This window comes from Chionomys nivalis, chromosome 16, assembly GCF_950005125.1.
Source record: "Chionomys nivalis chromosome 16, mChiNiv1.1, whole genome shotgun sequence".
Taxonomy (NCBI): domain Eukaryota; kingdom Metazoa; phylum Chordata; class Mammalia; order Rodentia; family Cricetidae; genus Chionomys; species Chionomys nivalis.
Genome location: NC_080101.1, coordinates 51,222,267 through 51,248,280, shown reverse-complemented (window position 1 = coordinate 51,248,280; position 26,014 = coordinate 51,222,267). Strand labels below are relative to the sequence as shown.

Here is a 26,014-nt window from a genome sequence, read left to right as displayed (position 1 = left end):
TTAAAGATAAGTGGTTCTTGACCACACTGTACTTTGAAAACAAGTCTTGGGTTCTCATATCTCCTGAGCTATTTACTAATGCAAGTAGAACATAATGTGCTTTGCGCTTTAAGCTTCCTGTGAATGAAAACAGGGCTGTTCTTGGCACCGTGGAGATGGGACTTGAACCTCCTCCTTCTGTTCTTACAGAGTACAGTACGATCCACAGCCCTTCAACACCCATTAAAGATTCAGATTCTGATCGACTGCGTCGAGGGTCAGATGGGAAGTCACGTGGCCGAGGCAGGAGAAACAATAACCCCTCCCCTCCCCCGGATTCTGATCTTGAGGTATGTCATTGCCCATACTCAAATAAGGAGCGAGGGGGCACATAGCTCATTAATGGGTCAACAGAATCGACCTGTGACCATCAGCAAACAGCCCAACACTTTGGTCATCGCCGCTTTTCATATTAACACAGTGAAACATTTTTTCTCTCTTTCTTATTACCTGCTTATCATTCCTAGTTTTCCTAGTCTATGCAGCAATTTGCTAGTAGCTATTTCTGCTATTGTTCTGCAATCCAAGGGGTGGAACGCAAAACCTCAAACAACCTGCATAAGTGCTATACCATTGAGTGTCTTCCTGGCCTTATGTAATTGTTTATTCCTTTATTTTTTTCATAGTGTCTATACAATACAACACCTCTTTCTTTCTCAAAAAATAGAGTAGCCAGATGTGGGCACATTATCCCCTTATTCCCAGAACATGGATGGTAGGGGTAGAAGAATCAAAAGTTCAAAGCCATTCTTGGCTCATGGTGAATCTGAAGCTGGCCTAGGCTACGTGGCACTCTTGTCTCACAGAGAACAAAACACAAACCTAAACAAACTTTACAGTTTTGCTTGCACAAATCTGTACCGTACAACTGTGTATAACTCCCATTTCAATTCAGTGCCATCCTAAAAAAAAGCTTAGGAAGTTCCACTTTGAAACTAAAGACACATCTGTGTACATTGAGAAAGGGAAGTCTGGAATGTTCTAAACTGAAAGGGTAATCAGCTACTGAGACATGTTTTGATGCAGTTCAAAAGCAAGAGGATTAAGCAGGAACCGACAGGGTGGCAGATTACACTGCCTTGAAGCCATTGCAATTAAGTTTCTAACTTTTTGCCAAAGTAAAAATATGATGGTGGAAAACCTGATTATTTTGGCTGAAAAGATGAACATTTTCCAGCAGTGTCTATATACATGAATGTGTGCTGGCGTGAGGAGGAACAGGAGAGAAGCAAGCTAGGGAGATGTGGAGTATCTCAGAGAACTGTTTGAAATGAACTCCAAATCCAGTTCAAAATACCCATCCCCAGTTTCTAAGGGTATTGTGAGGTGCCTGCTTAATTTTGAAAATTGAAAACACCTGATGAAAATATACAGTCTCCCCTCAGTGTCCACAGGGCACAGACTCAAGGACTCTCTTGCTGATACCCAAGTCGACAAGTGCAAGTCACCCATATTGCAACAAGCTGTTTGCGCATGCCCTGTGCAGTCTCTCTGCTGTTTCTCATACATTTTGGGAGCTGAAGCCGAGGCCTGATGCATGCGAGGCAAGCTCTCTACCACTGAGCAGTATCTCACGTTCCCCAGTAGTGTAAACCATGTCTAGACTGCTTATAATACCAATAAAATGCAAATTAAATACGGTGCTTTTATCTTGGACCATTTACAGAATACCAAGTATAAGCATGTTCAGTTTAGACTCAGTTCGCTTTTCTAAGTATCTCCTTTGCTGGATGCAGAACTCATATATGCTGAGAGTCAGGCACACAACCTGTCCTTCTGACGACTGCCTAGCCACTAACATAAGGTGACTGAACTAGGTAAAGCTTCAACTGATGTGTGAAATGTTTAATATTTAACTCAGTTAGAGTAAAACATAAGAGTTCATTTTAATAATTCTTCTCATCTTCTGAGGTAAGGTCTCCTTTTGGATGACTTTCGATTTCAGAGCCTTCCCTCAAAATTTATAAGCAGACTAGTTTCAACTCATTGCTCGTCTCCTGTGAATTGAGTGGAGCTATGACTACAGGATAGAAAAGGCATGCGTTCTGTCTCTCTGTATGTTTATACTGACTTTATGAAAACACTTGTCCTCTTGTGTCTCATTCGAGATGAGATCTGAAAAGCTGGGTGATACCCTTAAGAAGAGCTGTGTTTGAAAAAAGCTTAAGTTCTGATTTTTCTTTGTTATGTCATTTAAAAATGACAATGCCATGTCAAAATTAACTGACAGCTGTTCCCAAGCAGAGCGAAGGTGCACTGACTCAGTTCTTCCTTTTAGAGAGTGTTCATCTGGGACTTGGATGAGACGATCATTGTTTTCCATTCCTTGCTCACGGGCTCCTACGCCAACCGATACGGGAGGGTGAGTACGGCAAGCACCAGCTTTGGGTTGCAGGAGTGCTAATGTGCTAGCATTTCCTTGTTAACTTTTTTCTGGTGGATGGTGTTTACATTTAAGATGCAAAACGTAGCATGATATATCAGTGTGGCCAAATACACCCAAAAGACAAAACGCATAAGTGGGGGGAAAGAACATGCTTATTTCAGATTTTTCCAGTGAGAAAAGTGATGGGATGATATTGAAAATATGTAAGAGTATAAGAACTTTTGGTTGTGCTTTTTCTGCTGGCCCTGTCCTTTATTCTTAAAACATTGAGTGGGGCCAGTGTCGCTTGCCGTTGTCTGCAATGATTAGCAGGGTTAGTATTTTGCTTTTAAAACATCTACTATGGATACTTTTATGTGCCCTCTTGCTGTTGGGGCTAAATTAATATAAATAGTATGTGATAGTAAGCTCCTGCATGACAGTAGTATTAATACACATGTATTACAGTTGTTCAATGTGCATAGGATGGTATTTCTTTTGGTAAGTGGGTAAGGAATAATATCACAGATTACCTCCTATTAGTGGACTGGTTCTTGGGTTTCCTAAAACCTTAGAAATTGTTTGCAGTATGTTTTCTTGTTGGTTTTAAAAGACTTTACCCATGCAAAACCATGTTATTTGAACTGGACATGAATATTTTCTAAAATTATCCTGTGTATACTTTTCTTAATTTTTAATGGCTAAAGAAATAGAGGCTTCGGTCCTTGAAACTAAGAATAGTTTGGATTCCAAGAAAATGAATTCAAAAAATAATGAAGCAAGAGGATTATCAACATCAAAACTGACACTGTAAAAGGAATTAAGCTTTCATCTTATATTTTATAAATATAACCACATATTCATTTTTCAGCAGATACTTATATCAATAAATATACATTTAACACCTGATATTGATATAAGTCTGGAGGCAAAATTGTACTTTAAGCTTCATAGTCCAAGTTCCCTAACTGTTAACTATAGATCTAATCACTAAAAGTCTTAGAGTGCTCAGGCATACACATGTGCACACACGTTCTTCTAAGATCTGGACATCCCATCATTTGAGTTCATAATCAGTGATAGATATGAAGTACCAGATATCCTATCTTATTGTTAAATAACTTCTCTGTGAGAAGACATCTAAAATTATGTCAAAGAATCCAGCAGTTCAAAAAATTTTAAAGCCTCTACTAGGCAGTGAACACACAGGAAGGATTCAGTAAATTCTAGTCGGGTTATTGTTTGTGGTGTTTATTTTTGTATTTGTGTTATTATTATATCAGTCTCTAGTTTAAAAAAGTCTAGAACACAAAAGCTGATTATAACCTCCAAGTAGTTAGTAGGGCCTTGACAATCATCTTAACTGAATCACATCTTGCTCTGATACTTTACTCCTAACGAAGAAAGCAGGTGGTTTCTGGAACCCATGGAGAAGGGCTGGGATAAGCAGCTGTTTCCATGGACAGCATTTGGAAACCACAAAGCAAAGCACGAGCCTTTAGAAGTTGCCACCAAGGGCCACACTGATGCCGGAGAAACTGACCACTATTCTCAGAGCCACCAACAGTGCCAACTTAGAAGAAGGCAGTTGGCAGATAAAGCCAGTGTTCTGGGAGAACAGGGCAGAACTGGGATACCAGCTTTAACATAAGCATTGCAAAGCTTCGGACCAGAAGTACCTCAGACCCTTGTCTGATTTCCTCCCAACCATTTACCCGGCATCTTCTTTGTGCTGGATGCTATGACCAGCCTGTTGTCTTTGCCTGGAGACAGAGATACTGCTAAGGCTCTTGAGAAGCAGCCAGAGCTGTGCGAGAGAACTTACTTCATAGTACCTGTATTAGGGGGCATCAGAATTGGGTAGAAGTTGTTCTCAAATTAGATAATCAATCCTTGAAAAATATGAGGTTTGTTCAGAATTCTTCTAAACAACGAGCATAACCAAGCAGCCTGCAATGGCTTTCAACTCTTTTGTTCCCCCAGAGTCTGAAAGTAGCTTTGTGGCAATATGCCTCTTTTCGGAGTGCAGATTTACTTATGCTCTTGACCATTGTCAGGGAAGTATGTGGCTCCGCCTTCCTCTACATGCATAGAAAGAAATGAATGCCTGACAATGTGGTAGCTGTTCTGTCTCTATGGCAACCAGATACTTGAGAAGTAGCTTAGTCACAGTAGCTTAGGCAACTCAATGAGTGGGTCATTTAATAAGGGGATACAGGATCTGGTAGATATAATGCAAAATTAGGGCATGTTATAGCAATATATAACCCCCTCCAAAGGACTGAGAATATCCCACCTTCTGTGTAATCCTAGCTGTGGGAAGAAGGCATTCTGGGTATTATACGGAAGTGTTGTTTTGTAACAAAGGTGGTGGGGTCAAAAAAAGAGAAAAGGGTGTTCTATACAACCTAGCTAAGGCCAAGGAGAGAAAGAACATATTAGCAGGAAGTACAGTCTGTGGTGTTAGCGTCATTAGGATGTTTCTAGTAATCTCTATTCTAGCTGCTTTTGTTTAATGCATTTTAAAAATCTGTTTCCAAACTATATCCAAATTCCTGAATTTCACTAAAGAAAAATGAGATCTTTCCCCGCGCCCCCGTAGAATGTTCTCCTTAAAACAGACAATGTAATCCAATTTTCAGTACTGAATTATAAACCCCAAACTTAACAGTATTCTACTTACTATTATATCAATGATGACTCAAGCAGGGTGCTTGCTCATGAGAAATTTCTGGAAGTGTCTTTACCCAAGTGCCTGATCCCTTTCATGCTTCCTTTTCCTTGTTGCTTAGTAGCCCTCTATCCTGGAATTTTGACTCGTGTGGATCTGAAGAGTATTACAACTCATTCATTGCTTTATGAAAAAAAAAAGCATAAACACTTAAAACAGGAGAAGATGACAAAGCTTAGTGGGTTTAACTCTGAGCCCTGGTCAAACTTTGAACTTTCTGGTACCTATTGAGTTCAACAATAACACTATGAAGCTCCCTTGCTAGGCCATAGGCTGTTTGTTTTCGTTGCTTTCCTTGTTTGTGCATTTGTTAGCTTGGTTTCATTGTTGTTGTTTGAAATAGAGTCTTATGTAGCCTAGGTTGACCTGACACTATGTATCCAAGGGGGTACCTTAAACACCTTGATCTTCTTGTTTCCACCTCCCAAGTGCTTGTTACGAGGGTTAATTTATAGATTAGGAATTGACAGGATTTGTGAATCACACATAGAAATATTTAAAACAGAATATTATATCTGGATTAAGTTATTTAATAAGTATATATATTTGAGTGTAGATGAGATTTGATTGTCAACAAAACAACACAGCAACTACAGCAATAGCAACAAACCCTTTGACTGAACTGTCAGAAACAACAAAATTCCTGAATCGTGCCTGGCAAGGATGCAAGCAGTGGTTTCAATCTCACGAACTGACAGTATGTGGCATGTCCTATGGTGTGATGGAAATTAGAGATTTAAATTCCGGTATCTCTGTCTCTGTCCCAAGCTCTTGACCCGGGGCAGGTTATTTATTATGATTGAGAGTCAAGTGCTCATCTGCAGAGCCAACTGCTTGGCTTGTAGGATTGCTCCAATACTTATATTAAAGCTTGAATTCAAAAGCTTGAGTTCAACTGTGTCTTATTGATGGCAAAATCCAATAGTAAGTAAAACATGCCTCCTGCTGAACTTATAGATGCCCCTGGAGTATTTTTTTGTAGAATATGGCCAGGTTCTAAGAGACTTGGATATCACTATGGCATTATACTGTCTGAGCCTCTCTAGTGGGTGTGGTCATTTGGTACTTGGAGTGGGAGAACAGTTTTTCTAGACCATTTCTTCTGGATAGTTTAGTTGGCCAGTGATAATAGATGTTCCTTCTTTGGTTTGAGAGGACAATACTAAACTCCCAAAAGGGTCTGGTTACTGACGAGTGTTATCTCTACTTTGAAGTTAGAACAGAGCCATGACCGTGTCATAACTACTGTGCTCTGCTCTGATACTACCAGGGATGGTACAGAAACAACCATGGCCATGCTCCAAGAAAGCCAGGTCTGTTCATTCAGAATCTGAGTTTCACACAATTACCGTGTCTCACAGGTTTTCAACATCTAGACCAGAGTCCGACAGACCCTACTCTGTAGGTCAAATATATTCTACTTGGAAAGCTCTTTAAGCAAAAAGGCTTATTTATTTTTGTAAAGAATTATTTTTAAAATCAAAACCTTTAAAATGTGTCAGAGATTATATAAGTTTAAAATATTTATTTTCTGCCCCTAAAGAGAAAGGTGGCCCCCACTTTATCCTCTGCTCTGAACTTTGGACTGATTCCTCTTCATTCTGTATTCGGGGTACGGGGATAATGGCAGCACTTTGGCTAACTGTGCAATCAAGCCATGTGAGCAGCAGCTATATGAATTTGGGATCCTAGGGAAAGTCAGGCCAGCAAATTCATTAGAGAAGATGCAATGTCATTTAACAAATAGGCTTACTATGTAATGGCACAAACACAATTCAATCTTTGTCTCTGAAACATGGCCTCATACTGACTGTGTGGTTGAAGATGACCTTAAACCTCTGAACCATCTGCCTCCTCCTTCTGAGTTGTGGACAATGATGGGGACCCAACCCATGGCCTCTTGTATTTTTATCAAGAATCCTAGCAACTGTGCCACATCCCAGCTCCATGATATATCTTAGTTAGCACACCGTTAAGTGTATATTCCTGGCTTTGTTTAAGTGTTGGGATGCAGAGTTCAGTGTATAGAGATTTCTGGAATTGTTGTCATCGTCAGCAATCAGTCAACAGGGAGGAAAGAAAAGCTGTGTGAGTGATGCACTGTGGACAGGGCTAGAGTAGGCCCAGCTCTGCTGTGACGGCTCTCACTGTACACAGAAGGAAAGAGACCATACGCTTAGCGACTGGGTAGCAGTCCCAGCAGTAATTCGTAACTCTGACCAATGAGTGAACCTAAAAATCATTTCCACATCCAATGGGTGCTCTAGTCACACTAGCAGAGACCACCAACTCTCTCTCTCTCTGGGTAGCTAGAAGGAGATGAATACATCATAGGAAAATGTTCTGCTATTATTTATATTTTTATGTTAAATGGGAAATTGGATTAAAATGAGCAGATATTGCCTGGCTCCAAATACAGCCTCTGGATGTTGTGTGATGACATAGAATATAAAACCTCAACATACATGAATGAAAAACATCATTTCCTTGAACATCAAAGACATGCTAAGCTGAATGAGCCTCCTCTGCCTTTGTCTTCAGCCTTGTCCTGAAGTCACTCTCCCTTTATCTACCAGCAATTTCCTCCAAACTCAGAACTGTAGGCAAAACTAACGTAGACAGGGACTCACGAACTGGCTACCGTCATCAGTATACATAGCCTTGCTTTTATTGTTAAATACTATGAAATGGAAGGTGACTAATGAGCAGAAGTCCTACAACTTCCCCACCATTGTCCACTTCTGCCAGCACCAGCCACCTCCCTTTCCCTGAAGCTTTTCAGAAAAACTCCTTTAATTGCAGTCACTCTGCCCCCTTAACCATCCCATCTGAAATATGAAAGCAATCCTCGAGATCACTGGAGAGCAATGCAAAGCTTCCAGATGGGCACTTCATGTCCGAGATCTTACTTCCTTTTTAGGGGTCCAGTGGATAGGATGGATGGACATGTATATTTTATTAGAACAACAAAAATATAGAGAGAAAAGAAAGTATATCTATAAATCATGGAGGATCAGCCCTGGAGAAAGGGAACAGCAGAAAATGTGTCGATATGATCACGAAACTGGTACAACTTCATCCAGCTTCTTTCGTATTTCTTATCCAGTTGCTTTCTTCATTTATCAATGAAGAAATTTGACAGGGAAAATTATCTATCTAGGGAAGTCCATTTATTACCAGGCAATACCAGGAATATAACAGAGTCTTTAAATTGGCCCGTTGCCATCAAAGATGAGCTGTCGGTATAATTTAGTGGCAGGATCTTACACTATGAGCAGAGATACCATGAGCAATACTGCACACTATACTGATACGATGGAAATGTACAACTGAGATTAATGCAATAGGAAAAAAAAATCATGGCACACTGCTTAAGGTAGGGAGAAATTAAGATCTAAACAGTGGTTGTAACACTAGAAAGGAGAAATAGATAGGTGAGTGTTCACAAATGAGATCTTGATGGGTCCTTTGATTGGATTTAGTGGTGAGTCTTGCCCTTGGCATCTCGTGGGCCCGACTATGGAGGCCAATTGGCTAGGTTCACACCAGTGTTCTTCTTTTCCCTTCCTCTTTATACCACGTCTTGGCAATTTTCCCATGTTTGGGATTCAATGGGTTTTCTCCACAACTGAAATTAATCTTTGCCAAGGTGAAGGTCTTTCTCTTAATTCTCTAGTAGGGTATTATTTCCATGATGCTGAAAGGGCATATTTTAAGTAAGGAGAAAATGAACACAGGCTGGGGCCAGGAAAATGACCTGATTAGCAACATCATGGGGTTAGATCTTCTGTGTTCAACTCAATCAAGCAATATTTCAACCATGATTTGATTTTCAAAAGTGTACAACCTCTCATGGATTATTTCCTAACGGAAAACAGAACCACATTCAACACTCCCAGCATAGCCTTTTACCCTAGCTGCCCCCATGAGAGGGTCTTCCCACTCCAGACAAAGCCATCACACCCTGGGTGCCACTCAGGAAGAAAGAGCGACTTCAGTGGGGGACTTGAGTCTTAGAAATAGCACACCGTACTTGAGTAACACTTTTATAGTGTTTTGTAAGTGAAATAGCATTTCACAACATTCCTCTCTCTTCTCAGATAAGTGAGCAATTTGCAAAGCTTATCCCCAATCTTTGCCCCGTGAACAACTAGCATGGAGCCTTAAAAATAAATCACTTTGGGATGGAAAGTGCCCATTCCTGTTCTTCAGCCTCTTTTTCTTCCAAAACAAAAGCTCCTGAATAGGGGGAATTTTTAAATGACAGCCAGGCCCTGTTTGTGGATGTAATATAAGCATTCTAAATAAGGGATTGTTTAAGGGGCTTAAACACATTTTTTTCTTTCATTTGATTGATATTCCCCAAAGATCTGAGCTTGATTTGAACATACTTAGCAAGATTTTTCACATTGAGCAACAAATCCTCATAAACCTGCTTGCATTGTTTGCCTCATGCCTCACTGGGCCCATCAGTAATTGCTGCCTATGCAGCTTTGCTGCCCACGTAAAACCAGTACAGATAGCGTTTAATAGCCTTAGACTCACTTGCATGAATTCAAGATATGAGTCCATAGCCAGAGTACCCGCGTGGAGTCTGCAGGAGTTGAACTGTCTTATAGAAGCTCATTTTAACCTACGATGAATAAATAGCAAATTAAATAGTGTGATATGCTTAATTTTGTGGTCCAAAGCAACACATCAGTTGTTAGGAATTGGCATAGACGTGATCTGAAGGAATAGTAGGATATTCATATAGGAATAAGTTATACAGTTGACATCATTCATGCGTTTAAAACATACTTGTACATTTAAAATGGAAACATGATAATAATGTGAAAAACAAAACTCGGGGTATTTTTGGTTTAGATTTTATGTAATTAACTTATCATTTATTTGGTGTTGTTCTGGTCTTTAATTAAACCTGGTTTGTAGCCAGAGGTTCATCAAAACTTGAACAACTTTTCAGGCTACCCAAGCAATGAAAACTGTTTATCCATGTTTTGGTGCTATCTAAAGATAATTAATTCCTTATAATAAATGTAATAAAGATCTTTATAATAAAACTGAAATGACTTTTGGATGAATCAATTGAGATATTTGGCTTTGTTTATTAAATCAATCCTAAAAATCTTGGAGTGTACCTTTTAAAATGCAGTTCCATATAGAGATTGTTTGCCAGAGAAATATCTAAATTTAAGCTTTGTAAACAAAGGAGAAAAGATATTTTGCTTCTATCCACAGAAACATTCAGGATCCCACTTGTAAAAGCCAAAAAGCAAAACAGAGTTTCCTTCAAGTTTCTGTCTTTGGTTGAGTCTCGAGGGGCACCAAACACTGAGCCAAGAGTTGATTTTTTTTTTTTTTTGAGAAAATGAATAACAATTTTCTGAAGCAGCCTCAGTTCTGTGGGGGTTTGTGTTTACCTCTGAAAATGGGGTGTCATGTCACCTGAAGCTGGCTGGTGAGGGGCATTACATTCTTCTCACCTTGGCTGTTTGTAACGGCTGTGTTCAGTGTGCAGCTTTCCTGTCTCCAGCAGCAGAAAGGCCATGGTTTTGTCAGTTATTTACTGTACTGTGCCTGGTGAGTGTGCTTCCCCGGTAGACAGCTCCAGCAGTGAGCACACCAACTAATCAAAGACTAGTGGAAAAGAGAGCCAGGAAGGGAGTGAGCCCTCCAGAGGCGCTCTGATTGTTCTACAGTGTGTTGGGATGTGTGGTGTGAACTGTGATCTGACAGGATGGTCCAGTTGGCTCTGGATGGAACCAGGTATATGAATTCTATGTTTCTTTCTCCCATTTCATGGATTGCCTTTTCAATTCAGTTGACTGTGCTCTTGGATGCATATAAGGTTTTAATTTTAAGGATGCTGAGTCTGTCTGTTTTCTTTTGCTGCCTGTTTGGTGTCACATCAAGAAATCATTGCCATATTCAGCAACTCTAAGGCTTTCTTCTGAATGACTTAGAATTTAGCTCTTACATTTAGGTCTTTGATTTATTTTGAGTTAGAGTCTGTGTATGTGTTAAGGTAAAGACCTAACTGTGTTCTATTGCACGTGGCTATCCAAGCATAGAAAAAGACTACTGAATGGACTTAACACCCCTGCCACAAATAAATTCACTATGTATGTAGGTATTTATTTCTGGTCTTTTCTATTCTGCTAGTGTTGAATTCCACTTATTTAGAAAATACATTGCTTTCTTTGCTGTGGCTTTACAGTAAATTCTAAAATTTAAAAGTGTAAGGTTGCTAACTTTGTTGTTATTTTTAAGATTTTTTTTTTTTTTTTTGACTACTGAAGTTACTTCCCTTAAGGGTCCTTCTACATTTTCGGGTGATTTGTTTTTATTTCTACAAAAATTATGATTGTTAGGGAGTACATTCACTTTACATTAACATCTTGATATTGATCTTATATCTATGAACATGGGATATCTTTCTATGTATTTCTATATTTTTTACTTAACTTTTTTCTTTTAATAATAATTTTCAGGTTATGCTCTACAAGTGTTGAGTGTTTTCTCTGTTGGTTTCTTCATAGCTACTTGATTACTTTTATAGTAGTCATTGTAAATAAAATTGTTTTCTTAATTTCTGCCCCACATTGAATATTAGCGTATAGAAACGCGGCTGATTTTCCTGTAAGTTGTGAATCTTGAAACTATGCTGACTTTTATTATTTATTGCATTTTTCAGACTGTTTGGGCTATTCTACCCATATAACAAAGTCACTGAAAACAGGTCTTTTTACCTCTTTCTTTATAATTCTGGTGTTTGTCATTTGTCCTTGTTGAATCACTCTGCCCAGGCCTTCCACTACTGTATTACAAGGGTGTGGCCAAAACAGTGTCCTTGCCTTCATGTTGATCCTACAGTGTTCCTAGATATTAACCATTGAGTGTAATATCAGCTGTGGACATGAGGTGTTTTAACACTAAGTTTTGGTCCTTCTCTTCTACCCTTAGTTTGCAGAATCTTTGTTCAATGTTTTTTATTCATTTATTTCTGCAGTTTATTCAATTTCTCTTGTTTTTCGATCTGGATGTTCTTATTAAATCCTTTTTTAAATTTTTTCTTTTTAAAATCATGATTTCTTCTGTTGAAATAACCTGATCAGCCGTCTTCTAGGCTTATGATTTCTTGATTCCGTCTCTGTGGGATATGTTCCTTACCCCATGCATTTCTACAAACTGCTAACTAGAATTAGAAGCTTAGTCAGATTTGACTTATTGCATTTTTCCTATCCTCTTTCCCCTTCCCTCCCTTCCCTCCCTCCTCCCTTCTTTCATTTCCTTCCTTTCTTCTTTCTTTAGGATTTCAGTCCCATTGGTTTCAGTTTATCCCTCCAGGAAAAAAAAATGCACATTTCTGGTTGTTGTGTTGAGGTCAATTTTTGGCTTGGACAAACTCTACCAACAGTCAATTATGGGATATTCTTACTTAGCTGTTTTAATAACTCTTTTTTGTTTTGTTTTGGTTTTGTTTTTCAAGACAGGGATTCTCTGTAGCTTTGGAGCCTATCCTGGAACTAGCTCTTGTTAGACCAGACTGGCTTCAAACTTACAGAGATCTGTCTGCTTCTGCCTCCCGAGTGCTGGGAGGCATGAGCCACCACTACTTGGCTTTTTAATAACTTTTAATAACCCCGTTTAATAACTGGCCACTCTCATGGACTCATAGGGGCCATATTACTTTATGTCTTCCCAATGATAATTATTTATCAACAATTGTGCCTAATCTTTAAGTATGCTTGAAACCTGGTATCTCCTCAGGAAGTTCTAATCCGTGATCTATAGTAGTGAGCCTGACCACAGTCATTTCTCTGGAGGTAGTTTTATTACAAGTCTCAACATGAGACCAAGTGTCCAGCAAAGATTTAAGTCCATTTATATGCTAATCCTGATCAGGAAGAGACTGTTCACAATAGAGGAGATCATTAATGTTCCTGGAAGAGTTGGGGAATGGGATAACTTTATATGTGCTCAGTTGGCTGCAGCAACTAAAATTGCTATTTGTAGGGTGGATATATATGCTTTATGTTTTTGAATAATTGCCCAAAGATCTTAAACTCATACTCTTTGATGAAGTGGCCCAATCCAAATCACATGTGCTTTCTATTGAGTTATCAGGACAGTATATTCTTGATACAAATGCCCTGGGCTGACTCTAGAAGATTCCATTTCTTACTCTCGTTATTTTTTGTGCATATTTTGGTATTATGTTGGTATTCTTTTGTTGTTGTTGTTGTTGTTTGTTTGTTTTTCAAGAAGAGGTTTCTCTGAAGCTTTGGAGCCTGTCCTGGAACTTGCTCTTGTAGACCAGGCTGCCTCAAACTCACAGAGATCCTCCTGCCTCTGCCTCCCAAGTGCTGAAATTAAAGGCGTTCGCCACCACCACCCAGATTATGTTGGTATTCTTAAAGAGACTCTACAAATTTATATTTAGATCCTACCACCAAGAATCATGCATTACGAATAATCTACAAAGAAAGAATTGTTTTGAAACTGTTCAAAAAATTTTAAGGGTTCTACATTGAAAGTCCCTCAATTATTGTTGTAGTCATATGCCGCTACCAGCCATTTGTTAATAAGCCTAGGGAAAAGTAGAGTCAACTAAGAGTTATATAAAACTACTACAAAGGAAACATGCTACTTGGCTATGCAAGCAAACATTTTATTGTTGTTACTTTCTTCTAAAATTGATTTTTCTCAGTCATCACATGCTGCGTTAGATAGTCTTGTGATATTTTCAATCAAATGTGTTGTGATTACCTTCCCACTACTTCCCCCTGTTACCCCTGCTCCTTCCATAGCACCCCAATACTTTTCCCCTTTTGCTTCCCATGTGTCCTTTTGCCCACTGCCACTTTCTATTACTTAATATTACCCTCTCTTAATCTTCTTCAAGAACTGTTTTTAGACTTGTATCAACATGTATGTATATACTTCTTCGTTTTTTTTTTTTTTTTTATCGATGAATTCTTCTAGATTTCATTGGCACAACTTCTCCTCCAAAGTTCTTAGATCTTCAGGGTATTGAACACCATTGCCAAAATCCTGGAATTACGTCATCTTTATGCTGATAAAAAACACTGGAGTGCCCTCAAGTTTGGCTGGCATATTTCGGGAGAATCCATGGCAGTTCCACCTATGAGTAGTTATGCTAAATGTTCTCATCTTAGCTTCCACCAAAACCAGCGCTCTATTGACTAGGCTCTTAAAAACATCATAGTCTAAGAAAAATTGAAAAGTTGTTTAGAAAATTTGTAAAAATGCCTTGTTATAATAACTACAATAAAATTGAACTCATGATTCCCTGAACATTAACTTTAGCACTGGTGGGTGACCATGTTTCTCAGCTATCTAACACAGTAACAAGGCTTGTGGTTTTGGAAGCAGTTACCCAAGAATGATTAGCATGGTTGTTTTGGATAGGGCAATGCATCATGGTAGAGAAATTTGACAAAGCTAAGCCAGTCTTCATATGGTTGAGAAACTAAAGAAAGGGTCACACTAACTACTTTGAATACATGACCCACATGACTTGAGAACCTCCCAGTGAGGCTAACCTCATGAAGGTTCTACCATCTCTCTTCCAGCATACTTTCACTATGGATCAAGTTGTTATCATATGACCACAAAGAGCTCTCAAGATCCAAACTATAGAAATTATTCCATATGTCTAGTGAAATTCAGAGGATGACTTTCCTAGGACATCTATTACTTCCGAAAAACCTGGACTTCACATCCTGATTGAATGTAAAATATTGATGTATCTCTTGTAGCCAGGGCCTTGAGTCTGGGGTTGGACTACCATACAGCTGTGGCTATTAATATTAGCCATAGAAATAACAATGGTAGTAGAAGTGGCCTCAGTTGCTTACACTTTGGCAGACAGTGGTCTAGAACTTCACCTGTGTTTTTAAATTTAATTGGCAAATAAAATGGTTCTATTCCCACATTACTTATTGCAGAGCCTAGTGGGGAAAAACAAATAGGGATGCTGAATCTAGCCTGGGGGAACATGTTCAGCATAATTGTGAGCACACAGATAGGTCAGAAGACAAATAATAATGTGGGAGAACTCTGGGGACAGATCCTTGATGGCAGGCAGATCCTTTGCCTCTGACATATGGTCAAATTTTTTAGCAGGTTCACTTGTGTTATTATTATGAGATAATTAGATATATCTAAATACATGATACACTCAAATTCAGATGCTTTTGTGTATTTGAATTTATAGTATTTGAATTGATATATTTAAGTTATATTAACAGGAAAGATTAACTATATCCATTATAGCAAATACATATAGCCAAACTATAGTAGGTGTTAGTCCTCTCTCTAGTTATCTTCTGAAGAAAGTGTTTTGTGGCAGAAGTCACAAACAGGGCACACATTGGAGAAGAAAATAAAAATGAGATATGTATTGGTCTTTTGTTTTGAATATAAAGTTTGGATATTTGATAAAAGAAGTAGGAGAAGAGTAACTTAGGAGATAGACCCCAGCAATAGACACAGCTGAAAACCACAAAGCAAAGAAGTAGAAAAGCGTAAGAAAGATGGAAAGACAAGGAAGTGTCAGGATGCTGTGTTTGGCTTGTTGTAGGGATGGAGAGGCTGTTTATTAAAATGCCACAATTTGAGGATGGTAGGGTGCTACTCTTGAGTAAAAGAGATGCATCACGTTTGAGAGAATATGATGAACTTGACTTGACATATGTTGAGTTTCAGATGCTTTATGGTCATCCCAGGGGAAGTGAACAATAGCTGATAGATTTTTGATCCTAGAGTCAACATCTCAAATCTTTTATGGTTGGGACCAAGAGGGTCTTTAAGTCTCACAGTGACCTAAATTGACTGTAGAATAGATGAGACCAGAGTCCCAGGGATAAGTACCAAATGATGGGTGATCAGATTCTAAGAGGATGCCCAGAAAGATTGATGGTGTCCTTAACATCAGAAGAGGAGAAATGGCAAGAGAGTAGCCAGTGGGGGTGAGTGCCCATGATGGTCAAATGGGGCCATGGAAACTTTTGATAATTAATTTTTCTTAGAATGAGATATTACTTTGAAAAGAGGGAAGAGCTCTAACTTTCTCACAAGTGGTGTGAAGGAGAGTAGTCCTTCAGACACACTGAGAAGAGAGTAGACAGCAGCAGCCAATGCCTCAGATGGCCACGTGGAGAGATGGAAACATTTGGTAAGAAGTTTTCCTTAAAATGAGATATTACTAAATTTTTCATAACTGCAACCCTGGAATCTGTTATTGCAAGAATAGACATATTTCAAGAAACGTGAAATTAAGCCAAAGGCATGTTGATTTCCATGTCTCACTTTTGGTCCAAGAATGTGGAGAGTTTGTTTGTTTTGTTTCTCCTTCTGAATTTTCCAAAATAAGTCATTGAGCCAAGACTAACTTATTAAATGTCTCGCATTTTATTTACATCAGGCATGTTTGAAAATATAATGGTATTAAAATAATATTTAGTGTGATAGGAAAATAAAATGTGTTGTAATTCTGGCTACTCGAATTGTGTAGGCAAACCCTTGCAAGTTGTCTGCCCGCCCTTTTGCTAATCTCCCTTGAGCAAAGCTGCTAGTGTGAGGTGTCTCTGTACTTGACAGGGCAACTTCCGTGCATAAATCTAGCACTTTTAGATGTCAGGGAGGAGGGGCCTCCTAGGGGCTCTGCTTTGCAAACTGTTAAATGAGCATGGAAAACATCAGAGGATGCTCCAGGTCCAGGAAGCAAGAGATGTATTTTGCCAAACCTGTATTTCATTTTTTTTTGTATTTTTGCATAACAGTTGGGGAGGTCTAAATGTGTGTATGGGAGGAGTGTGATTTTACTTAAAACATGTCCACAAATACTACTCTCCACAGACCTCCTTCCTAGTCTAAGCTTCTCCCCTCTTTGCTCACTGCCAAAGTGTGTTTTCGCTGTAGGAAATGTTTCTGAAACAGCATCATTAAATGGCAGGTATAAAAACCATAAAAGAACGATAATAACGGCCAGCAAGCTGTTTCTGTAATTTATGAAGACAAGTTAAAGCACACTATATATTAACAAACAATAGAGTGATTCTTTTGATGCCCATGTAAATAAGAAAGCATATCAAGAAAAAATAGGGCTTTTTAACAGCGGCAGTATTGTGGTACATGTATTTCACGGTTGGCAATTAAATAGATGTGGTAAGTCTCTAGCCTTGCCACATGAAAAGACTTGCTGGCAGGGTTCGACGACAAGTCAGGGTGTTTTCATTGGCGTGAAGCCTCTAGAGCAGTAGTTCTCAACCTGTGGGTCATGACCCCTTGGGGTTAAATGACCCTTTCATGGTGGTTGTATATCAGATATCCTGCATGCCAGATATTTACATTACGATTCCTCACAGAAGCAAAATTACAGTTATGAAGCAGCAACAAAATAATTTTATGCTTGGGAGTCACTATAGCATGAGGAACTGTATTAAAGGGTCTCAGCATTAGGAAGATTGAGAGCCACTGCTCTAGGGCCCCTGTACACCTTAGTCTGGTGTTCTGTTTTAGAAACAGCCATTTGAACGGCCCTTGTTGGTCAATCCTCTCCTGGATGTTTGAATGTTACCTTCTTCCAGGACATTTACTGACAGAATCCTTGGGAACGATTTCTTCTGAAACTAAGAGGAAATGGGTTAGTTGTTTGTTTGTTTGTTTGTTTTACTTATTTGTAAACTGCTTTTAAATTCTTGTACAATATGAGAACTTTCTTTGCTCTTAGGAGGTATTAAACAGGCCAAGGTAAGGAAGGTAACCAGCCTGAATGACCTGATATAAAGTGTGTGGGAGTTGGTTTCATTTCTTCAACTCTTGACTGTACAGTCTCTGACTCTCTTCCACTGTCAGTCCAATAGCTGAACAGTGGAGAGACCAAGGATACCACCCTTTCCTATTTGCAGGCCTTCTTCCCTTCTGTAAGTAGGTGGTATTGGGGTGGAGCTAGTGGCGTGGGTGGATCTGTTCTGCAGCCCCTGCTCAGCTGATTGGCCTGAGAGGAGTGCAGAATTTGCTTCCTACCCCTCCAATTTCCTGGTGTGATGTTGCAAAGAGGGGCTGCTTGTTCATCCCAGCTGGCCGGCTAGCTTACCCCCAAAATAACCACATAGAAACTGTATTAAATCACTTCTTGGCCCATTAGCTCTAGTTTCTTATTGGCTAATTCTTACATCTTATTTTAACCCATTTCTATTAATCTGTGTATCGCCATGTGGCAGTGACTTAGAGGGTAAAATTCCCAGCATCTGTTTCTGGTGGATCCATAGTGTATCTCTGCCTCTGACGTTCTTTCTCCCAGCATTCAGTTCTGTCTTCCCTGCCTACCTAAGTTCTGCCCTATCAACAGACCCAAAGCCGTTTCTTTATTAACCAATGAAAGCAACACAAAGACTCCAGTGTGATGGTGGCAAGCTAAGGGACAAGATTTTTATTATTGTTGTTATCCTGTTATAGGAAAGAAAAGGTAGTCCCAGCTGGTTGGTCTAGTGCTTCTCTTCTACACTTGTTACAGCCTACCAAATCAGGGGTTACTGAGGCCTGTGGTAGATACTCCAGGACTTGCTTTCCTGAACACATGGGCAGTGGTCAAAGTTGTGAGAAAGTCTTGAGATCTGCAATAGAATAAGAAAACCATACAGGAAGTGTACAGTACCTATGTTGAGTAGCAGTGATAGAGGGGAATGTTCTTTTCTTTGAATTTTATGTTCATGACTCGAGATTTTGATGAGGTACAGGGTAAATTAACCCTGCCAGATGGAATAATTTGCCTATTTACAATTTTCCATTTGTTCCAAACCTTGTTCCAAAGGTTTATTGTGATAATAAAATAGAATTATATGGTATTATAAGAAATTATTATTCTTTGGGAGAAGTTAAGCTACTGTACATATAAAGTGATTCTGTGGGTACCAATTAAAGCTTTAGAAACTGGTCATATATTTCTAGTCATCTTTAAAAGCTAAGTGGGATTTTTTTTCTTCTTTGCATAAATGATTGCAACCAGAAAACATATTGGTTCCTAGATTTTATATATTAAAAATGCAGTGTTATCATAAAGAATAAAACTATCCCCATGCTCACCAAGCTTATCAGTACCAGTAGATGTTATTAGGGAGCAGGTGGACTGGCCATGACTTGGGCATTGTGAAGAAGCTGCTGGATCTTCTTGGCTCAGTGCTTCCATCTGCATGGTACTGACTACTGGGGCCCGGATATGTCACAGCATCAGTCCCTAGACTGAACATGGGTCCAAGTAGTCAGCTCAGCCACCACTTCCTTTGTTGAGCAGAGAATCGGGCAGGCAGTTTGAATTCATGCAAAAAGAGAGTGACTTACCATCTAGAGTAAGATTTCTGAACTTCAGCCAGACTACGTTTTCTGATATTTGGACAGTAACTGTAGACACTCTTCACAGAGTGTGACGTAAATTTCCTCTACTTCATGTGTCTGAGAACCTTAAAAAAAAACTTATTTTTGTAACACTTGGGGGTGAGCGCTACTTCGTTTTGAGGCTTAGGAATATACCTGGAGTACCTTACATCTAGGAAGTCTCCAAAGACTGCTCATGGACTAAATGATGGACAGTACAGGCAGCTGACTTCCAGCTCTCCTGGGGTGGCACGTGATCCTCACCTTTCCTGAGATGAGATGCTGTCTTTCTTTCAGCCTGAAGATCATACCAGTTCCTGACCTGTAAAATTCTCCTTTCAGGACCCACCTACTTCAGTTTCCCTTGGACTGCGAATGGAAGAGATGATCTTCAACTTGGCAGACACGCATCTATTTTTCAACGACCTAGAAGTAAGTCCTGATTGCTTTACACATACTTTCTGGAACATATCTGAAAATGCAGGATTGGTTCTGAAATTATCATAGGGCATTGCTCTTTTTTAAACATCTAATTGGAATACTGAGACTAAGTGCTGATAAGGCAATATATTTCGCTTTTGTGGTATTTATTACATTTTAAAGTTGGATCCTAAATGATTAAAATTTGATGACAAGATTCCCAAGTATCAAGTGTGATTCTTAGAGGCTTTGTAAGCCATTGTGCAGCTGCCTGTGTTGTCCCTACCCACCTCTTCCGGTGATTTCCCGTCCAATCTGATTGTTTGGAGCCGGTTTGCACCGGGCCTTTACTATCTGGGTTGCTAGGACTTCTCATGCCTTAACTGCAGCTGGTTTTATTGGGGGAGCATCTCTAAGGAGACTGGCTGACTGGAAGGGACGGCGGCAGACGCGACCTTAGCTGCATTCTTAACAAAGACGGGCATTGTTTTCACCTATCTCCATTATGACAAAACATGACTAGCATCCACCGCCCCCCTCCTTCACAGGGACCCTTGTTTATTTAACTCTCAGTGCTAAGCAAGCTTGTGGTAGGGCTGCCAACAGGCATTAATCATCAGGTTGTTGTTCTGCGAGGTTTTATAAACGTATGTTATTTCAGACAGGAGAAGAATCTCAAAGATTGAAATAGAACTTTTACTGATCAAAGTTAATTGGCAGCAATTGGCCTTTAAATATTTCCTGATGTTTCCCTTCTCAAAATCAAGCAAAATGCACCTTATTTAATAGAGGAGCCCAAATCACTTGACAAATGCCAGTGTGTGACAGAATGTAAATGCGGTTTCTTCAACATCTGCCCCATATTTTGATTTCTTTTCATCTGCAATGAAACAACTCACAGGCAAATCGGCAGCTTCCAGGGCAATAAAGTGATTTAAATGCACTTGATTTATTTTTCTCATTTTTCAGAGATATAGTTATTTTTAGTTTTACAAGTAAAGCGCAAATTTTATTTTTGCATTTGTAAGTGTTTGCTTTCCTCAAGGAAACGACACGGAATTATGATTTGTTTTATGAGGACATTCTCTCTGAGTGACAAGTTCAGAATTATCTTTATAGAAATTTCATCACCAACACTTATCTTCAAAACTTGCTGCGGACTTGTGGCTGTATTTCACTCTATGAGAAAGTGACACAAAAATTCCATATTTTACCTGTCTGTTAACATTCTTTACCAAGACTTCCATTTGTCTCTAAAGACACAGACTAGGTTGATATTTTACGCTTAGTGCAACCTTGTCCTTCTTATTGCTGTCCATCAGTGTTCGTAACATCCATCAGAACTCGGCGAGCCATGATTGACAATTCTGGCTTGTTGCAAATGTCAAATGGTGTGGCAAAAAATGAGAGGTTAAACAAAGTAATAATTCATGATATAATTTAGTATGGTACTAATGAAAGCTTCCAAACTCAGCTTTGATTTAATACAGGTTTATTTTGTTTAGTTTACATTATTCCTTCTGAAATACAAAGAGAGACGGAAGAGTCACTCAAATCCCTTAAATGTACATACTATAGAGATTCTAATTTAAGGATGTGGGTGAGGAAAAGTTTTAAATGGTCTTTGAAGCGATTGAAATGACATAATCTATTCTTGTATGCATGCTATTTCTTATTAGAAATAAAGAGCAAAAGAGAACAAATATGTAATTCAACCATGTATAGAAAATGAAAATGAAAATAATTTTAGGCCCCAGACCTGATACAAGCAGCTTTTATGTCATTTTATTCGAGAACAGCACAAATGTAACCACAAAAGTAGCCGTGAAATATTCATTTTGCCTGTCTCTGGAAATTATTTTCTCTAGATTTGTACAGCATTTTTAAATAAATTGGTTCTTACACTCTTGCAGCCTTAACTTTTATAAGTTTTTTAATTCAACAAACCTGGTACTGGTCACTGTAAACACAAGTTTCTTTGACTATAAAAAGTAAAAAATATTCCTGGCCAACACTCTTAAGAAAACCAAAATTATCTTCTCAGGCAGCAGTAAATGGGCAATGTCTGGTTTCACACACCCATTCCAGAGTGTGATGGCAAACGACACAGACATTTCAATATGCTTAGACTATGGATTTAGCTTTTGACCCTCTGGGACACAAGACAGTTTGAGGAGTCTGACAATCCCTTGTTGGGCACGGAGTATTATACCTGGACTCTGGTTAGTGGCATTTGCCTTTGCTTCCTTCTAAGATCTTAGCCTTTGACAGCTGCCCCTCTGCACATTCTGTTTAGCTCATATTTGCTTGATAGGCCAAAATGTGGGGACTTCCAGTGATATACCATCAAAGCATAAACACAGTGCCTGTTAGGGTGTGATTTTAAAGATTTAGGCTACAACCTTTAAAGGAGTTCATAAATGTCACCATGAACTCTGAAAAGTAAAGGAGATAAAAACACTATTTAGTCTCTAAAGTCTTGCCACCTCGGTGGCTTTTTGATTTAAAATATCAGAATTCACATTAATCCCACTGATGCATCTGGAAAGTAAATTTAAAAGGAAAAAAACTTGCTCCTCTGTGTCATTAAAATGGTCTGATGTGTTGAAGAACAAGAAAGATAGGGAGACATAACTATCATGGGATGCAATAATTTCCCCAGTGGAGACAGGCTGAAATATTAGTTACAAAGCATACCTCTGACTCCCTGCTTCCTACCCTGACAGAAACCCCACATATCATTTTACAGAAAGCCCCCACTTGCTATCCGATGATGCTTATGTGGAAGTCTTTTTTTTTTTTTTTTTCATGATACTGTGGAACCAGACTGTTTTTCAGCTTCTTTAGCATGGATGACTTTCTAACTGAATAGAGAAAAAAATTTCTCTTGGCTTTGTACTCAAAAGCCATGTGCAAACAGTGACAGCAGTAGTAACGTTGGTGTCTAAGCCGCGCCCCGCGGGTTTTTCTCCTGGAGCTTTCCACACTGAAAAGGAAATATTTGGCGCAGATGCTTATGTCTAAATCGAAACAAGGCACTCAGTTTGTCTGGCGCTTTCTCTTAGTGTTGTCTAGCGTTCGCTGCCATGGTGGCTGTCGCGCTCGTATGTGGACTCGATGTGGTGGTCTTTAGGATTAGGTAGAAACTGTCTTCATGTGTTGCCCATGGAGAGATGAAGGCTGGGAGGATATGGAAACCCTCCCCCATGTCTGTGGACACAGCACATGAGTTCATTGCCATTCATCCATCAAGTTGCCTAGTGCGTTGTTTAGTTGGGTGCCCTAGTTAGAATTTTTGTCAACCTGACTTAAGCCTGAGTTATCGAAGAAGAGGGCACTTAATTGAGAAAACACCTTTAGGAGACTGGCCCATGGGCAAGTCTGTGAGACATTTTCTTGTTTATGACTGATATGTAAGCGCCCAGCTCACTGGAGGTGGTGCCATCCCTGGGCAGGTGGTCCTGGGTTGTAAGGGGCCATGGAGAGCAAGCCAAGAAGCAGCATTCCGCCATGGTCTCTGCCTAAGTTTCTGCTTTGAGTTCTTGTCATGACTTCCCTCAGTGATGGAGTGTGACCTGAAAGGTGTAAGTTATGAGAAATGAACCCTTCCTCCCTCCAAGTTACTTTTGGTCATGGTGTTTAAAGCAGCAGTAGAAACCTACCTAAGATAGATGTGACAATCTATCACATTCCTGCTCTACACACGCCTAGCACAAATACTCTGACTCCTGTCTAGGTCAGTTTGTCTAGAGTCTGTTTTTTTGTTTTGTTTTTTTTTAATACCTATACTTATAGCCCTTGCTGTCATCCTCATTTTTAAATAAAAGAAAGAAGAGAGGCTCTGACCTCAGTAGTTCTGGGTTTGACAAATCAAAGGCCCATGTGAGGAACTGGTGGGCAGTGTCTAGTAACACCAGAAGAGACGAAGGAGATTTGTCTTGTAAAGAAATATGTGTGCACATTGGTTTAACTCAGCCTTTAAATGCAGTGTAAGTTTTATTATTCTAAAACCCAGGTTAGGTAGCAGTTATCTTAATATGTCTTATTTAGACATTTATTTTTATCGTTTTATTTATTATTTTTATTTTATCTTTTTATTTTTATGTCAGTCATGCCAGTGTTGAATGATTTCAAATGATGCATGCTATATGGGCCTAGCATGTGCCTCCAAAAACATGAAACACTAAATTCAGAAGTTGATTTTTTGAGTTTGAGAAATATGATTCACCTATAAAGTACTTTTTCCCCTATAAATAGAAGCTGTGGTGCCCAGCAACCAGCCTTGTGGATGCTGAGAGCCTTGGTTTTTAGCAGCCAGAGAAAAGGGCTTCTTGTTGCCTATGAGGCAGGGATGTAGAAGAGAGCCAAGCTAGTGTCTGTGTTTAGTCATTCCCCTGAGTCCCAAGTCACTGTAGGAAAGTGTATGGGCCGGTCAGTTGATATCCCCACATTCAATGCCCCACTGCCTTGCACACAAACATATACACACACTTGTCCTTTTCATCTCTGGACATTGACTTTGGGGTCTGCGGGTAAATGTAAGGTTAAAGTAAATGACATTACTTTAACCCTGGTACCATCCTTCATGATCGTCTCGTACATGTTGATTATTAAAGTCTGTTAGACTGAATTTGTGTGTGTTGTCTTATAATGAAGCGCTGGTTCTTGTTTCCTTCCCCAGCAAGACTGATTGGTCTGGTCCATGTCCCTAGTTAAGAGTAACATAAACCCTCAGTTTAGGGGAGGATGTGCTTTGTAATCAACAAACGAGTGTTAACACAATGACTTGTATTGGATTTGTTTTCCATGTTTTACGACTAATGGGCAGCAGGAAGATTTTATGTAATCCATTATTCTAACTAAAATATAATTGTTCTTTTTGTTCTGTTTTATTTTTCAAGACAAGGTTTCTTTGTGTAGCCTTGGCTGTCCTGGAACTTTCTCTCTAGACTAGGCTGAGCTCGAACTCACAGCGATCCACCTGCCTCTATTACCCAAGTGCTGGGATTAAAGGCGTGCACTATCAGTGCCAAGCATTATTTTATTGTTATTATTTATTCATAATTTCTGGTAAGATTGCTATCTTTATTTTGCCTCAAATTTAAAATAGAAATGTAATGCTATATTCAAATGCTTCGATAATTTGATGTTTATAAAAAGAAACTGAACGTCAAAGTGAACAGTGGTTCACATAGAGATGTTTCTCAGCCTAAAGATGCAGAGAGCTTGCCTAGCGTGTGTAAGTCCATAGGTTCCAGCCCCTGCACTGGAGAGGGGGAGTGAGATGGAGGAAGGGGGCAGGGTGGTAACCTTTGTGTGGGGTGAGGGTTGGAGACCCGGGTTGTGAATGGACAAGCGGTTGCAATGGTCAGGTGAGAAAACATTCTGAGAGGAGAATGGCAAGGGCCTTATGACAGAAAGGAGGCAAGACAGCCACACGGCTGGGACAGACAGGCACAGTCCGCAAGGGCTTTACAGAGATTGTGGCGCAGTCTTTTGCTGTTGCAATGGGAAGCCACTGGCGACGTTAAACATGGATTTGATAGAATAGCATCATCTCTCTCTCTCTATATATATATATATATATATATAGAGAGAGAGAGAGAGAGAGAGAGAAAGAAAGAGAGAGAGAAATCCGCGTTCCTATCAAATGAGAAATGAAGGAGAGTTCAGTGGAACCAATTAGAAACACTTGCAGCCAAAGGGGATGGTATAGCAAGGCTGAGGCCCTCACAGCTCTGACTCAGTGGGGAATCAGGAGATTTATAGTGCATCTAAGTGGAGGTTCTGGTGGGAGGTGCTGGCTGTTTATTTTTTATTTTTTGTTTTTTTAACCCGAGTCTTAGTAGTATGGGACTGTAGCTGAGGAAGAGGAAGACTAGGTCGGGATGGTGTGAGGGGTGCCGGCGCTGGTGTGCAGTCATGTCTTCTATGGAAATTTATCTACCTAGTCGGTACTGATGTCAGAGATGGCAGAGAGACTTGCAGGTTTCTCAACAAAGAGAGGCAAATCTGAAGGTATAATTTGGGAAATTATAAAAGTCATGAGGACCAGG

At 39.5% G+C, this 26,014-nt stretch overlaps 1 protein-coding gene across 6 annotated transcripts in view; it reads left to right on the top strand.

Moving 5' to 3' along the window:
• Eya1 (EYA transcriptional coactivator and phosphatase 1) overlaps positions 1 to 26,014 on the top strand; it is a 141,008-nt gene that overhangs the window by 79,297 nt on the left and 35,697 nt on the right. For all 6 annotated transcript variants that reach the window (XM_057790683.1, XM_057790682.1, XM_057790679.1 and 3 more), the window contains 3 exons: positions 190 to 329; positions 2,318 to 2,401; positions 19,881 to 19,970. In XM_057790683.1, coding sequence (XP_057646666.1) covers positions 190 to 329; positions 2,318 to 2,401; positions 19,881 to 19,970 — 314 coding nt within the window. The remainder of the gene's footprint in view (positions 1 to 189; positions 330 to 2,317; positions 2,402 to 19,880; positions 19,971 to 26,014) is intronic.